The 18,347-nt window shown below is 38.8% G+C and overlaps 1 protein-coding gene and 1 pseudogene across 1 annotated transcript in view; one reads left to right on the plus strand and one right to left on the minus strand.

The window, feature by feature from the left end:
• The window catches only part of Tmx4 (thioredoxin-related transmembrane protein 4), a 43,390-nt gene that overhangs the window by 20,631 nt on the left and 4,412 nt on the right, over positions 1 to 18,347 (minus strand). The window contains exon 2 of the mRNA NM_001100529.1: positions 15,623 to 15,738. Coding sequence (NP_001093999.1) covers positions 15,623 to 15,738 — 116 coding nt within the window. The remainder of the gene's footprint in view (positions 1 to 15,622; positions 15,739 to 18,347) is intronic.
• Rpl6-ps12 (ribosomal protein L6, pseudogene 12) lies at positions 8,719 to 15,110 on the plus strand (annotated as a pseudogene).

Below are 18,347 nucleotides of genomic sequence, written 5' to 3' on the forward strand. Positions count from 1 at the left end.
AAACTCATAGCGCTGAGTGCCTGCAGAAAGAAACAGGAAAGAGCATATGTCAGCAGCTTGACAGCACACCTAAAAGCTCTAGAACAAAAAGAAGCAAATACACCCAGGAGGAGTAGAAGGCAGGAAATAATCAAACTCAGAGCAGAAATCAACCAAGTAGAAACAAAAAGGACCATAGAAAGAATCAACAGAACCAAAAGTTGGTTCTTTGAGAAAATCAACAAGATAGATAAACCCTTAGCCAGACTAACGAGAGGACACAGAGAGTGCGTCCAAATTAACAAAATCAGAAATGAAAAGGGAGACATAACAACAGATTCAGAGGAAATTCAAAAAATCATCAGATCTTACTATAAAAACCTATATTCAACAAAACTTGAAAATCTTCAGGAAATGGATAATTTCCTAGACAGATACCAGGTACCGAAGTTAAATCAGGAACAGATAAACCAGTTAAACAACCCCATAACTCCTAAGGAAATAGAAGCAGTAATTAAAGGTCTCCCAACCAAAAAGAGCCCAGGTCCAGACGGGTTTAGTGCAGAATTCTACCAAACCTTCATAGAAGACCTCATACCAATATTATCCAAACTATTCCACAAAATTGAAACAGATGGAGCACTACCGAATTCCTTCTACGAAGCCACAATTACTCTTATACCTAAACCACACAAAGACACAACAAAGAAAGAGAACTTCAGACCAATTTCCCTTATGAATATCGATGCAAAAATACTCAATAAAATTCTGGCAAACCGAATTCACAGCTGAGGAATGCCGAATGGCTGAGAAACACCTAAAGAAATGTTCAACATCTTTAGTCATAAGGGAAATGCAAATCAAAACAACCCTGAGATTTCACCTCACACCAGTGAGAATGGCTAAGATCAAAAACTCAGGGGACAACAGATGCTGGCGAGGATGTGGAGGAAGAGGAACACTCCTCCATTGTTGGTGGGATTGCAAACTGGTACAACCATTCTGGAAATCAGTCTGGAGAATCCTCAGAAAATTGGACATTGAACTGCCTGAGGATCCAGCTATACCTCTCTTGGGCATATACCCAAAAGATGCCCCAACATATAAAAAAGACACGTGCTCCACTATGTTCATTGCAGCCTTATTTATAATAGCCAGAAGCTGGAAAGAACCCAGATGCCCTTCAACAGAGGAATGGATACAGAAAATGTGGTACATCTACACAATGGAATATTACTCAGCTATCAAAAACAACGACTTTATGAAATTCGTAGGCAAATGGTTGGAACTGGAAAACATCATCCTGAGTGAGCTAACCCAATCACAGAAAGACATACATGGTATGCACTCATTGATAAGTGGCTATTAGCCCAAATGCTTGAATTACCCTAGATGCCTAGAGCAAATGAAACTCAAGACGGATGATCAAAATGTGAATGCTTCACTCCTTCTTTAAAAGGGGAACAAGAATATCCTTGGCAGGGAAGAGAGAGGCAAAGATTAAAACAGAGACTGAAGGAACACCCATTCAGAGTCTGCCCCACATGTGGCCCATACATATATAGCCACCCAATTAGACAAGATGGATGAAGCAAAGAAGTGCAGGCCGACAGGAGCCGGATGTAGATCACTCCTGAGAGACACAGCCAGAATACAGCAAATACAGAGGCGAATGCCAGCAGCAAACCACTGAACTGAGAATAGGACCCCCGTTGAAGGAATCAGAGAAAGAACTGGAAGAGCTTGAAGGGGCTCGAGACTCCATATGTACAACAATGCCAAGCAACCAGAGCTTCCAGGGACTAAGCCCCTACCCAAAGACTATACATGGACTGACCCTGGACTCTGACCTCATAGGTAGCAATGCATATCCTAGTAAGAGCACCAGTGGAAGGGGAAGCCCTGGGTCCTGCTAAGACTGAACCCCCAGTGAACTTGACTGGTGGGGGGAGGGCGGCAATGGGGGGAGGATGGGGAGGGGAACACCCATAAGGAAGGGGAGGGGGGAGGGGGATGTTTGCCCGGATACCGGGAAAGGGAATAACACTTGTTGAAATGTATATAAGAAATACTCAAGTTAATAAAAAAAAAAAGTAACTCTAAGGATAACCCAAGAAATGAAATTTGGAAAATGGATGTGTTTCATTTTACAGAGTTTGGTAAACTGGAATACATGTACCATACTATAGACACATATTAAGAATTTCAATGAGCAACTATCTTAGCTTCTCAAAAGGCTGATTCTGTAGGACAACAGATGTCCTACATGATATGAACTCCAAGGGCATGTACACACATGTAAACCCAAACATACATGAATATACACATGCACACAAAAATGTACATTTAGGTCTCATTTAAAATGTTCATATTTTTATGCATGATTTCTTGTATGTGTAGCACATATCTGCAGGTACTCAAAGAGGCAAGAAGAAGGTGTCAAAGGCAGTTGTGATCTGTCATGTGGGTGCTGGCAATGGAACCATCTCTCCATCCCTATTCAATGCTCATTTTAAACTGATTTGTTGTTTCTGAATTTTGTCAGTTTTCTATATATTCTGAGTATCAACCCCCCTTTCAGAGGGATGCTTTATAAATATGGTCTTCTACTCTGTGTGGTTTTCTTTCTGTTGGTTGCTTATTTTGCTAAGCAGTAATACAGTGATATTTTAACCCAAGTCTGTTTGCTGGTCTCCAACCTGTGGAAACTGGATGTCGGTTTTTTGTTTTTTCTATACTTTTCCTAAATCTTTTCTTGTCTTTTTCTACAGACTCAGTTCAGGATGACAGCCAGACTCCATGGACTTATAAAAAGATCCTCCCACATGGTCTCCGAAGTCACCCTGGCTGTCTTCTCTCTACCCTTTCTTCCTGTCTCCATCTTCTGCCACCCACCCTCTGCGCTTGCGGCTTTCCCTCGGTGCGCATGCGTGACATGCAGTGGGGCTACAGCCTGCCAGTTGCTGTTTGCAATGATTTAAGGTCCTTCCCTGTTTTTGTTTAAACCTGAAATGTCCACCACTGGCTCAGTTTGTAATGCTTGGTCGTTAGCAAGTGGCAATGCTTAGGAACACCTTGAAACTTTTAGAAAACGGGGCGGGTGGGTGGGTTGGAGAGAGTAGTTGCAAGAGCTGGCCTTTGAGACTTATTCCTAGCTGTTGTTTCATGCCCTGTTATGTCTGCTATGATGTGAACAATGTCTGACACAAACTACCGCACCAAGCACTAGGGAGCTACACCTGCATTCTCCTCACCCCACCCCCACCCTGCCCCCAGAATGGACTAAGCCCTCTGAAACCACGAGTTAAATAAATTTCTCTTCCTGAAAAAAAAAAAAGACTGATTCTGTAACTACGTATTTGCTAGTTTGTTAGAAGTTATGACAATTATGGGAATACCCATACAAATTAAGACTGGCAATGCTCTAGCATGTGTCTCTAGTAAAAAGAACCAACGTTTTTTACATATTGTGATAAAAACATTATGATATAAACCACAAATTCCTACAAGACAAGCAAATCATGGAGAGATCTAATCATACTTTAAAAGAGATGTTTAACAAACAAAAAGGGGTAACAAAGCCCCAGTGATACATTACATAATGCTTTATTAACTTTAATTTTTTGAATTTTAATGAACAAAAAACTACAGCTGTTGAAAGGCACAGGATTGTGGAAAAAATGCTGAACAAAACCAGCTTGTTTATTTAAAGATGCCCTAACCTCAGAATGGAAAACAGGAAATATGTTACACTAGGGGAGAGGTTATGCCTATATCTCCACAGGGAAAGAAAATCTATGGGTTCCTTCCAAATTGATAAAAATCATACATGACAGAGGGAGACTTTCCTGAAGTACGAGGCTACAAACAAGAAAAGGGACATTTCCAAAACCAACAAAATAGGTAATATGTATGCTAATCCCTCTACATGGGGACAGCTCTTGAAAAACTTATATGTCTATATACAGTCAATTAATCTTATTGGCTATAAATTCTCATGACTTATTATTACATATCATCCTTTCAGAGGCCACGAATGGAGGTTTATATTACAGTTTGATTATATGATCAAACTAACTTTCTGAAGGGAGACACTTGTCTTTCACATGCTCAAATAAAGAGCAGGATATCATCCTTAATTGATCGTGCACCATGCACATCCCATACAATGTCTTCATAGAACTATGTATTCCTTGTAAAGTTTTCTACATTGTAGAATGGAAGGCCTGGAGGGCAGCCCTGACAGGATTCGTCCTTGAGAATGCAGAGATGCTGAGACCTGCTGTTTCAGGTTCCAGCTTGATCCTACCTCAACCTTATCAGACCTTTTCCTCTAAAAACTTGCTTCCTGAGTATTTTCAGGACAACTAATTCACACAGTCCAACCTTTCAGACTGTTCTGTTCCAGTCAGAACTTCATTTAAGCCTGTACTTTATCAACATTCAGAAACTAGACAACAAATGCTATAGCTACTTTCTTACAAATAACCATTTTTCTAATTTTCTTGGGCTCCTAAAAAGGGATACTTCACCCAAATTCAGAATCAATTATAAAAAGACCATCATCCCAGTCCCTTAAATTGAGGTGGCGATTTTGGTTATTTTATGAGTTATAGATATGTGGTGAACTTAGGGGATGATTACAAATAATTATGGTCTTGAATAGGAAGTAAACAAAATAGGTTAGATTCAGGGATTTCCTCTCTCTTTCCCTTCCTTTTTTCTATCTTTCTTACTTCCATCCTTAGGTAAGGAAGAGGGTTAAAAAGAAAAGGGATATGGAAATACTATATGAAATTAGACAAGTACGGGTAGATTATTAAATCTGCACATATAAATATTATAAGAAATTAGACACAAAAGGATAGATTATTGAATATTCTTTTTTTAAAGGTTTTTCCTCGATTTTATTTCAATCTTTTCCACACTGAATCCTGCTTCTAAGGATGAACTCCTTTCAAATCTTCCTTTTTTTTTTAATCTTTATTAACTTGAGTATTTCTTATTTACATTTCGATTGTTATTCCCCTTCCTGGTTACCGGGCCAACATCCCCCTAACCCCTACCCCTCTCCTTCTATATGGGCTTCCCCTCCCCATCTTCCCCCCATTACCACCCTCCCCCCAACAATCACATTCACTGGGGGTTCAGTCTTGGCAGGACCAAGGGCTTCCCCTTCCACTGGTGCCCTTACTAGGCTATTCATTGCTACCTATAAGGTTGGAGCCCAGGGTCAGTCCATGTATAGTCTTTGGGTAGTGGCTTAGTCCCTGGAAGCTCTGGTTGCTTGGCATTGTTGTTCATCTGGGGTCTTGAGCCCCTTCAAGCTCTTCCAGTCCTTTCTCTGATTCCTTCAACGGGGGTCCTGTTCTCAGTTCAGTGGTTTGCTGCTGTCATTCGCCTCTGTATTTGCTGTATTCTGGGTGTGTCTCTCAAGAGTGATCTACATTAGTTTCCTGTCGGCCTGCACTTCTTTGCTTCATCCATCTTATCTAGTTTGGTGGCTGTATATGTATGGGCCACATGTGGGGCAGGCTCTGTTCTGCCTCTGTTCTAAACTTTGCCTCCCTATTCCCTGCCAAGGGTATTCTTGTTCCCCTTTTAAAGAACAAGTGAAGCATTCACATTTTGGTCATCCCTCTTGAGTTTCATGTGTTCTGTGCATCTAGGGCAAGTCAAGCATTTGGGCTAATATCCACTTATCAATGAGTGCATACCATGTGTGTTTTTCTGTGATTGGGTTACCTCACTCAGGATGATATTTTCCAGCTCCATCCATTTGCCTATGAATTTCATGAAGTCATTGTTTTTGATAGCTGAGTAGTACTTCATTGGGTAGATATACCACATTTTCTGTATCCATTCCTCTGTTGAAGGGTATCTGGGTTCTTTCCAACTTCTGGCTATTATAAATAAGGCTGCTATGAACATAGTAGAGCATTTGTCTTTGTTATAGGTTGGGGCATCTTTTGGGTATATGCCCAAGATATAGCTGGGTCCTCAGGTAGTTCAATGTCCAATTTTCTGAGGAACCTCCAGACTGATTTCCAGAATGGTTGTACCAGTCTGCAATCCCACCAACAATGGAGGAGTGTTCCTCTTTCTCCACATCCTCACCAGCATTTGCTGTCAACTGAGTTTTTGATCTTAGCCATTCTCACTGGTGTGAGGTGAAATCTCAGGGTTGTTTTGATTTGCATTTCCCTTATGACTAAAGATGTTGAACATTTCTTTAGGTGTTTCTCAGTCATTCAGCATTCCTCAGCTGTGAATTCTTTGTTTAGCTCTGAACCCCATTTTTTAATAGGGTTATTTGTCTCCCTGTGGTCTAACTTCTTGAGTTCTTTGTATATTTTGGATATAAGCCTTCTATCAGTTGTAGGATTGGTAAAGATCTTTTCCCAATCTGTTGGTTGCCGTTTTGTCCTAACAACAGTGTTCTTTGCCTTACAGAAGCTTTGCAGTTTTATGAGATCCCATTTGTCAATTCTTGATCTTAGAGCATACGCCATTGGTGTTTTGTTCAGGAAATTTTCTCCAGTGCCCATGTGTTCGAGATGCTTCACCACTTTTTCTTCTATTAGTTTGAGTGTATCTGGTTTGATGTGGAGGTCCTTGATCCACTTGGACTTAAGCTTTGTACAGGGTGATAAGCATGGATCGATATGCATTCTTCTACATACTGACCTCCAGTTGAACCAGAACCATTTGCTGAAAATCCTATCTTTTTTTCCATTGGATGGTTTTGGCTCCTTTGTCAAAAATCAAGTGACCATAGGTGTGTGGGTTCATTTCTGGGTCTTCAATTCTATTCCACTGGTCTATCTGTCTGTCTCTGTACCAATTATTGAATATTCTTAAACAAAAAAAAATGCTACAAAAAACAAACAAACAAAAAAACGAACCAAAAACAACATTTTATGGTCATAATCTTACATTGGTAGAGATCTTTATATTTTGATACAAAATTGAGGTTATATTTTGTTACATTGGTACAGAATTTTAATATTGGCACAGGTATAAAGTTTTCGTTGCCATAAATATTTATATAGTGATACAAAATTTATGATTAATTTGTTAAATCTAATATATGTATGTTTCAACTCTTGTGTAGGTATTATGCTTATACAGCTCATTTAAGCATACAAGGTTTAGTCCCAGTTCTTTTAATAGCTGCTATTACAAATGGTTTAGGATAATTAAGTGAATCAAGTGAATAGTCAGCCAATCAAACTCATGGCCACATTTGACAATAGTCTGGATTATCACAGACATATTTATTCTGGGTTGTACAGATAATAGGTAGTGCAGACAGGCAATGTTTGCTTGTACAGATGTGCTTGGATACACAGATGGTCTTCAATAATCTCAGAGACTCAAAGGATACAGCATTTAAAGATGTTTTGACATTGAGCCATGTCAACTCCTGGCAGTACCCCGTTATACTTCAAAGAAGATGATGAGTATCAATAGCTTCCATACGGCATTGCTTCAATTGTTGCAAGCTAGCCACTAGGCATCAAAATGCCCCAACTTATAGGCAGACAGACTGTTGTCCAAAAGGGGCAAATGGTGCAGGAAAGCCAACTGCCAAGCTCTGCCATCACAGGGTGAACACAGTCCTCATAATTTCTGCTTTACAAAAGATCTATCAGATATTCTGGGCCTGAAAGCTGAAGACAGATGTTCCAACATCATAGAGAATGTCGGGGACTGTCCAGGTAGTCAGCTGACTTTATCCTTTCTATTAACTTCTGGAACCTGTGTCCCTGTGCTTCCTGCATACCCAGGTAATATTTTTTCACTCTCACATCTCTGGTGGTGTGGAAGACTAGATAGATATAGTCTCAGGATAAGCTTAAGATGTTTAGGATTCTAGATCTAAGATGTTTTTAGGATGGTAAAACAAGTTAGGATAAAAAAATGATTTAGATACAGAAGTCTGAACTCATCCAGATAGGATAGATGATAATATACTTTAAGTTGCCAAAAATAAATGGACTGAATATTGTGAACGTAACTCTTACCCAATAGTTTTCATAATTGTTTTATAATTGGTCCTACTGTATGTTGTTTGTTTACTATTATAAAATAAATAGCTTTTTTTTACTTAGACAAAAAGGGGAAAATGTACTGGGTTGGTCAGATGCTGGTTTTTCAACATGTGCTTCCCTCCCCAACCCCCAATTAAACTGATCATAAAAGGCTAGAGCCTGTGCTTGGGCAGTAGAGGAAGAAAGGAAGGCCTAGAAGTGCAGTGAGAAGGCTGCAGGTACAGGGAAGAGGAGGAAGAAGGAAGTAGAGTAAACTAACTCAGAGCAGGACTGCATGGCCAGGAGAAACAGCAAGTAACAATGAGCTTTATAGTTGGGGAATACATTAGTATAGCTCTAAGCCTGCTCAGTCTAGGCTTATGGCTTATGAATAAAATGCCTAGATTGTATGTCTTTTATACGAGCTTTTTAGGATTATAAATTCTTTCCACAGTTCATACTACAGTAGGCAGCCTCACATCCATGCACATATGAGTAGCAGTAAGTAAGCTTAGTAAGTTATTAAGCAAGACAGAGAGTTAGAATGAAAGAAAGATAGGTACACGTAGTTGATAGCAGGACATGTTAAGGATCTGGAGGGAACCCAAGAGTAGTTGTGATATTTCATTATACAAATATATGAAAGTCCCTAAGAAAAAAATTTAAAACTAAAAAGAACATCTTTTAAAAAAAAACTAAGCCAGCCATGGTAGAGAAAACCTTTAATTCCAGCACTTGGGAGGCAAAGGTAGGTGATCTCTATGGGTTTGAGGCCCGCCTGATCTACCAAATAGAGTCCAGGGCAGCCAAGGTTTGTTACATAGAGCAACCCTGTCTCAGAAAAAACAAACAAACAAACAAGTTTAAAAACTAAACCAGGCCCAGTGAAGCTGGTAATCCCAGAACTACAAATCTGAGGAATGCCTGGTATATATATCAAGTTTCATACCAGTTCAAAACTATAGCGATGCCTTATCTCATACGATGAAAAATAAAATAATATACAAGTGCTATTCCATTCCATTAATGAATATTTTAAAAGGCTTAATATCCTAATATTTTATATAATTTTGTATATTTATAAAATTTCCAAAGTACTGTACATGAATCTTATTTTCATTGTTTTTATAATTCTTTCCTAAACATAAAGCACATATGATGTTCTATTATCAATATATAAAGGAAAATAGAATAAAGGTCTCCTTCACTCAGCAAATAGTTACTAAGAAACTTCTTTGAGGAACCCTGGTAGTTCCTGGAGTTGACTGGATGAGGAAAGTAGGTAGTATTCTCACAGAGGGAAAGAGTTTCACTCATCACAATCATGGCCTCATGGAGACATTATACAAACAACAAAATGCAGCAAACCCCACTCACAATGACTGAAGAACAGCTCTTTAACCTATAAATGTGACTTGCAAATCAATTATATTTAGAAGGGTACCTGTACTTCATGGAGGGAAAGAATATATCGGGGGGCGGGGAGATAACATTCTTTTAACAGTTAATATTTCTACCTACTTGTTTTGCTAAATAACACCAACAAAATCAAGCATCTATGCAAATCAGCTGTTCGATTTTCCATCTCTTGGGTCACTTGAAATTGGATACACTGAAGCACTGACACTCTGTTTTCATCATTTTTATAAAATAAATCTGTATTTATATAATACTTAGGATTATCCTGGCTGGGCTTGCTGACTGTTTCCTCACAGAATGAGGGGTGGAATACTCATTCACTCCTCCCAGTTGTACGAATTCTGCCATAACTGCACTGCCTAAGGGAAGGGCTAGAGTATACAGGCAGGGAAAGACTTAGGAAATAAGTGAGATGGAGTGCCACGCCTGCATCATAAACACTCTGCTGAGCATGGGAGTATGGAAATTAAGCTCCTAGACACCATAAAGTCATTAGCTGGGAATCCCAGAGGTAGGGTGAGTTATCTACTAAGAAGTTGTAAGCCACTCCTAAACCAATAATGGCTACTGCCATTGCTACTGGTTTTCTTTCCAGAACTCAATGGTAAGACACTAATGCTGATGGCATCACATAGTTTGTGTTTTAGGACTTGAAGAACTCAGGCTAGGACTGAAACAAAGTGTCCACTTCCTTGCAGAACAGTTTTTACTGAAGGTGCTACTAACACAGTCTTTCCCAGCTGTGGATCCTTCATGCTTCATGACAGAACTATCAGGTGATATGTGCCAGACCCTAAAATAGTGACACAAGTAGTTATAGACAGAACACATGCTCTGACTGGACTCAAGGCCTGATACACAGGGAGAAATTCACATCTGATACTTGAAACTTAGACAAAAACCTGTGTGGCCAAGGAAGTCATGGGTCCTAGTGAAGAACCAGAAGCTATTTCTTTGTTAAATAAAAATGTACCAGCTAAGGTACTGTCCAACATTTATGGCATGTATATAATCAGGTTATTACTTGACTCAAGTGTTTTTATTTCCCATCTGTCATATTTTCCCTCACTTATGTTTTATAATAGGAGGAATATCCCCCAAGACTTGCCAAAACTCATGCTCCAGAGATAGAGGAACTAACAGAGGGCATGGAGGTTCAATGCCTCACTGAAGTTGGAGAGGAGTAGTCAGATATCTATGCCACCCCTTCCAAGGCTCAGAGAACCTTGTGGAAGAGAAGGACAGAAAAAAAGAATTAAGAACCAAAGGAAAAGCTGGAGTGTAGTACATAACTATCTTCCATGCCTAACTGCTTGTTGACTATTGATATTCTTCCATGGAAGGATGAGCTTGGAGAATCTTGGGACCCTCACTGAAGTATCTAGCCACTCTCTACAACAGGTTATATGCAACTCTGCCTGCTTGAATGTGGTCTTGAGGAAGTACAGTCATGTCTGAGTTACCAACCATGCAGAGGTGTAGATCTTCCAGTGTGGCTGCTTAAACTAATCATTTTAAAAGAGGGAACCTCAACTGAGAATATACCCCTGCAAAACTGCCCTAGAAACAAACCCGTGGTGCCTTTTTTAAAAAATTGATAATTGATGTGGAAGGTGAACCAAATTCACTATGACTGTCCCTGGGTCCAGGGTGCTTTAAGAAAGTAGGCTGAACAAGCTATGAAGCAAGTCTACAGGTAGCACTCCTCCATGACTTCTGCTCTAGTTCTTGCCCTAGCTTCTATGACTGATGGACTTATAAGCTATAAAATGAAATAAGCCCTTTCCTCGCCAAGTCACTTTTGTCTTGGTGTTTATCACAACAATAGAAACTCTTAACTAATACAACCACGATCTTTAAAAAAAAAAAGCCTATAAACCCAATAGTTCCTTAGGATAAACCCTGGTGAAATCAAACTCTGATTAGTCATTGGTACCTTAGGAAGAGACAGAGATTGCCTAATCTCCCCCTAGAGCAAAACTTCTCTGTTTTCTCAGAATTAAAAGGTAACATTTAAAAGGACGGATGGAGATACAAATCATGCAATGGTTATCTACCACATGTGAGGCTCTGGGTTCAATCCCCAATACCTCTGACACCATCCCCTCAAAATAAAAAGAAAAGAAAAGAAAAGGTTATAAAAGGAGGTATACTCTTAAACTTGCAAAGAGAAAACAAAGTTTGGACATAGTCTTCCAAAATTTCTGCATGTCTTTTCTACTGCAACTTCTGCTTTAAAATACTACTGGAGCACTGCAATAAAAAGAACAGATATCTTTTTGTGAGGCCATTTCAAGTTATTAGTTTTCAAGATACTGTCTAATAGAAACAATGTAACCAAAACTCTGCCACAGAATCAAGATTCATTAAAACAAGTTTAATTTAGGAAAAAAAGGTGGGGCATTTATCCAGAATATATAAGATATTAATTTCATAATATAAAACATATCAAAAACTCATTTTAAAGAACTAAAAGCTTACAGAAAGGACAAGATCATGTCAGGAGTTGTACTGTGATATGCAAAGGCAAGAGAGCTATCAAGTACTGAGGGTAAGACAGCCTATATTAAAGGGTACACAAATGGAGATCTGAAACAAATATATATATAAATCTAGTAAAGTTCATGAGTGGTATGATTTTAATTGCTCAGTCAGAATTTCATAAAAAGTAAGTATTAAGGATGACTTCAGGTAAGCTGTCCTCTCTCCATCAGTTGATAGACCCCTGGCTTTTTCAAGTTCCTGACTACTATAACCAGAACAGCAATGAACATGAATAAGCACATGTCTGTACAGTAGGACATGAGTCCTCTGGTCATATGCCCACGTGTAGAGCTGAATCTTGTGTGAAATCTATTTCTATTTCTCTGAAATCCACACTGACAGTGGGTGCACCAGTTTGTACTTCATCAGCAGTGACTAAGTACCCCCTTCTCCCCACATCCATGCTAGCATTCAGGATCATTTGTTGTTTTGATCTCAGGCAGTATGAATAATTAAAATGAAATTTTAAAGTAGTTACACTTCTCTAATGACTAAAGACACTGAATTTTTTTTGTTTGTTTTTTTCCATCTTTATTAAACTGGGTATTTCTTATTTACATTTCGATTGTTATTCCCTTTCCCGGTTTCTGGACCAACAGCCCCTAACCCCTCCCCGTCCCCTTCTCTATGAGTGTTCCCCTCCCTATCCTCCCCCCAATCCCGCCCTCCCCCCAACAATCACGTTCACTGGGGGTTCAGTCTTAGCAGGACCCAGGGCTTCCCCTTCCACTGGTGCTCTTACTAGGCTATTCATTGCTACCTATGGGGTCAGAGTCCAGGGTCAGTCCATGTATAGTCTTTAGGTAGTGGCTTAGTCCCTGGAAGCTCTGGTTGCTTGGCATTGTTGTACATATGGGGTCTCAAGCCCCTTCAAGCTCTTCCAGTTCTTTCTCTGATTCCTTCAACGAGGGTCCTATTCTCAGTTCAGTGGTTTGCTGCTGGCATTTGCCTCTGTGTTTGCTGTATTCTGGCTGTGTCTCTCAGGAGAGAGCTACATCCGGCTCCTGTCGGCCTGCACTTCTTTGCTTCATCCATCTTATCTAGTTTGGTGGCTGTATATGTATGAGCCACATGTGGGGCAGGCTCTGAATGGGTGTTCCTTCAGCCTCCTATTCCCTCCCAAGGGTATTCTTGTTCCCCTTTTAAAGAAGGAGTGAAGCATTTGCATTTTGGTCATCCTTCTTGAGTTTCATGTGTTCTGTGCATCTAGGGTAATTCAAGCACTAACTGTTTCCCAGCCATTTATATATTTGTATTTCTTTTTTTTGAGATCTATTCAGTTCCATACCCCAACTCTGTCTCTGTCTCTGTCTCTCTGACACACACACACACACAAACACACACACACACACACACACACACACACACAGGCTCACACTCATATTCATAATATCTCTCTCCCTCCCTCCATTTCTCCCCCTCCTTCCTCCCCCTCCCACCACTGTGTGTGTGTGTGTGTGTGTGTGTGTGTGTGTGTGTGTGTGTTTAGTTATAGTTTTTTTGGTCATTGTTTTGCTTTTTCAGTTCTTTGTATTATATATTTTGGATATTAACTCTCTGACAGATGAATACGAATATCTGGTAAAGATTTTTTCTCTGTCCCAAACCTGATACTTCACTCTAACTTCTCAACACGTCTTACGACTTATCTATCAGGAAATCCTAGTCTGAAATCGAAAAATTTAATCATTATGGCTTCTAATCCACCATGTTCTTAACTCTAGTTTACTGAACTAAGCTCTCAACTATACTACCTGTTTCCATTTCTGAGCCCTATCATTTTTTTCACATGGAGTTCTTTTAAAATATAAGTCATGAAAGTATCTACTTAAATCCTCCAGCACCATCCTTATTGTGTTTATCTTTTCAGAATTTTGGCCTCCTATCTCACACTGAGGGAAAAAGTGTTTCTTTCTATTTATAAATTATAGCTAACATAGTCACATGGAATGAGTAACGAGGCTACCATCCTAAAATCCAAAATGATTTATCTGATTAAAGCAAAAACAACACAAAGACAAAGGAGGGATTGTTATTTATATTTATATATTTAGTGTTGCTAGTTTAGCTAAGTGTTCAAGCTTAACGTCACAAATGGTGACAGTGAGAGCCTTCTGATAAAATGGAACATGAAGTCTCAGTACTACCTATGGAGTTCTATTCCCATAACTTGAAGAGAATCACATCTCTACAGCAAGTTTCCAGTTTATAGAAAACAGGAGAATAAGTTATTACTCTAAGAAAATGTTGGGGCCTTAGTTCTCTTTCCCATCTTGCAAGATGGAGGGTGAAAGGCAGGAAAGCCTGATACAAAGCAGAAGACACTTGCGGCCAAGAAGGCTGGAGGTTATGCTGCTGCCTCTGGTTCTTCCAGTGGCTGGTGCCCAGGCCAATGGTGCAGCCAAAAGGGGTAACCCTAAGCCCAGGAAGGGGAAGCCCCATTGCAGCCAAAACCCTGTCCTAGCTAGAGGAGCTGGCAGGTACTCCAGATCTGGTATGTATCCAGAAAGGCCTTGTATAAAAAGAAATACCAAGACCAAGGTTGAAAAGTAGAAAAAGGAGAAGGTCCTTGCTACCTTCACAAAAATAGTTGGTGGGGACAAGAACAGTGGCATGCGGGTGGTGAGGCTTCGAAATGCCTAGGTATTATCCTGCTGAAGACGTGCCTCGGAAGCTGCTGAGACATGGCACAAAGCCCTTCAGCCAGCACGTGAGGAGGCTGCGCTCCAGCATCACTCCCAGGACTGTCCTACCATCCTCACTGGGCAACACAGGAGCAAGAGAGTGGTTTTCCTGAAGCAGCTGGGCAGTGGCTTGCTACTTGTGACTGGACCTCCTGCCCTCGACACAGTTCCTCTGTGCAGAACATACCAGAAGTCTGTCACTGCCACATCTACAAAAGTTGCTATCAGTGAGGTTAAAATCCCCAAACACCAGACTGAAGCTTCCTTCAAGAAGCAGCAGCTGCACAAGTCCAAGCATCAGGAGAGGGAAATCTTCAACACGGAGAAGGAGAAAGACTAGATTACAGAGAAAGCTGTGGACTCGTAGACTTTGCCAATGGTTAAAGCTGCGATCTCAGTTCTCCCTGATGAAAGGGATGTATTCTCACAAACTGGTGTTCTAAATTGCTAACAACCTAATTAAATAGCTTCATATGTTTAAAAGAAAGAAAAAAGAAGAAAATGTCTGTACATCATGGCCTATTCTCTTAAGTACATTAATGCTAATAAAAAGAGGATAATTCCAGATTGAGAGAATCTAAAAACATGTAACAACAAAATTCAAATTATAAAGCTTGATTGGATCACAATTTAAAATATATATATATACAAAAAGCCATGGGAACCTAGATTTAACATGCTAAAAAGTGATAGGTGAATTTTGTGATATTTATAACTTACTGCTACTGTATCAACAAATAGTAATAATCATATAAATATAATAATGTAAACATATGTGTGTATATGTATATATACTTGTGGATAAATGAATAAACACCCACATACATAGACACAAATATGCCTAAATATATTCTGTTGCTTCTAGTTGCTATGTCCAATATCCTACTTGGCAAATTTTCTACAGACATGAAAATTTCTATGTAAGCAATTGCTAAACATCCCATCCCATACCATTTACAGTACCTGGTTCTTGAATGACATCCACCTTTCCCACACTGATCTGAAGTGTTTCTCCATTCTTTGCAAAAGTCTCCCATTCAGAATCAGTCTGCTGGCAGGATGGACACCATGGAGCATAACTGCAAGACCAGAAGAACTAATCAAAATAAAATACGTAGGGTAAAATCTATAAACAAAATTCATAGACCATTCTAAGATAAACTCTTAGGTAAAGAGGAAATAAAGGCAAGCTTTCCAAAGTCATTTGACATAGAAAAACAAGAATGTATTTTCTCCTTATGATTTTATCTACAAATATTAATTCTATTAAATTGAGAATATTTTCAAAATAATCTTAACATACAAAACATTTCCTCCATGTAATTTTTTAAAAATAAATGAATCAAGTTTTATCCCTTGGCTTTGATCTTTGAGGCAAATATATTCGAGGCACTCAAAGTAAAATAACCTTCAAGAATGTCCCAATACTAGCCAAGCCAATTTCAGATCTCTCAAATCTACAGAAATGAGAAGCAGAGACCAGAGACCTGTCTGGTATGTTTCCAAGTATATAAATCCATGAGGAAGTTCTTAACTTTTCCAAAGAAAATAGAGTTACCCAATACATTTTTAAACTGAAAACATTGAGAATCTGCACCTTAAAGCCATAACTCTGCTTTTTACATGTACTGTTCGGTTAGATACAGGCAATGACATCTCATGACGGCCTACAGAGTAAGAACATCTCTCCGCAAAGATGGAGGACAATCAGCCAGAAGAGACACTGCTACACCTTGACACCTGCAGGTCTATTATCTCCAGAAATATGAAAAAATAAATTACAGCTATTCAAGCCTCCAATATGGTGATAATTTGTTATAGCAGCCTTAGGAAACTGATACAGAAAACCAGATAAAATTTGAAACAAGGACTTCAAGTAAATAAGCCTTACAGGTCTTAAAGCAATGGTTTTCAACCTTCGTAAAGCTGCGACCCTCTAATACAGTTCCACATGTTGTGGTGACCCCAACCATTAAACTATTTTCATTGCTGCTTCATAACAATAATTTTTGTTATTGTTATGAATTATAAATATTTTCAAGACAGATTAGCTGAAGGGGTCGGGATCCCCCAGAATGAGAACCGCTGTCTTAGAGGAATGGCAGGGCACTGTTTAATATAGAATAGGTGAATAAAAACAGAATGTGCTGGAATTACATTTGAAAGTAATAACATGACATAATTTGAAGAAAAACTAACATTTTCATAATGTCATAAAAGATACGCTGATAGAAGTGGAGCAACATTTTGTTTGGTTTAATGACGCTTATAGATAAATCACTAAAATAAAATGATCATTTCGAAAAACGGAACAGAATATTCAAAGAAAAAAAAGTTATAAGGAATACTTTAAAATATATTTCAGGAAGCTACCAAATAAACATAACTTAGTAAGTCTGCTTAAATTGAACTTTTAAGAAGAAATAAAGTCAAGATATTGAGGAAATAAATGAAATATATTTTTAAAACCTGGTAACACTAAATTGTTTCCACACAACGAGTAAATGTTATAGCATATAAATTAAACACCAGGGGATAGAGAGTAGCAAGACATGTCAATTTCATGGTGGTAAACACAGGTGATGTCAGGTACAAGAGCACTGCAAGACCCACATCCAAAAAAAGAAAGTTAATCCCCGTGTGTGTGTGTGTGTGTGTGTGTGTGTGTGTGTGTGGTGTGTATGTATATGTATGTGTGTGTGTGTGTGTGTGTGTGTGCATTTGCCTTTATCATTGTACATGCCATGCCTATAAAATGGAAACCAAGGAGGAAAAGCAATACAACTAGCCAAATTCTCAAGTTTGCTGGTTTAGGTGCTTATGATCAAATGTGTGCTTATGACCACATTCATATTCTCTGATTTAACTCTCTTAGTTTTTGAGACAGACTCTTGCCATATATAGCTCAAGAGAGCCCACAATGGCTTTGAACTGACTTGTAGTCTAGGGTGATTTGGAATTAACTATTATCCTGCTTCAAAACTGGCAGAATTCTAGACTTACAGGCATGTACCATGTCTAGCTATAAGTTCTTTTAAAATCTTATTGTACAGACATTTACTGCTATTTTAAAACACAAGGAAAGCACTTAGTTTGATGAATAACAGAAAAATTAAAATGATACTGAAAAGCATTTTGGTCACTCACATTATTTAAAAAATGGGTACAAATGTTAGCCCCAACTAGGTAGAAGTACTTATTTTGGAAAAATACTAACTTTTAGGTCAAATTTAGAAGAGAAATTTTACTAAAAATGCCTTTATTCACAAAAAAGCATTTTTTTTCTTGGTTCTAAATTCACTAGGGTTTCTTAGAGCACTCTTTTTTTGAGTTTTTCTTGACATCACAGAAATTAACTGAATGACAGATCTAGGCAAATTATTTAGAAATTTATTTAACACTCAGCAAGATGTGACGATGAAGATGAAAGAAATACTAGGCCCACTGTTCTACAACTAAATAAATTAAATTACGATATCAACAAATGATACCTTAACTACACCAAACAAGTGTAGCTGGCTTCCCCACTATATATAGAGACACTATCTCACAGCAGATGCCCTGTTTCTCTGGGTCTTTCGATCCTTCTGTCACCTCTTCTGTTATGATTCCTGAACTTTAGGTACAGGGACTGTGATATAGATGTGTCAACTGAGGTGAGGCAAACCACGGTCAGTTCTCTCCATTA

This window comes from Rattus norvegicus, chromosome 3 (assembly GCF_036323735.1).
Source record: "Rattus norvegicus strain BN/NHsdMcwi chromosome 3, GRCr8, whole genome shotgun sequence".
NCBI lineage: Eukaryota > Metazoa > Chordata > Mammalia > Rodentia > Muridae > Rattus > Rattus norvegicus.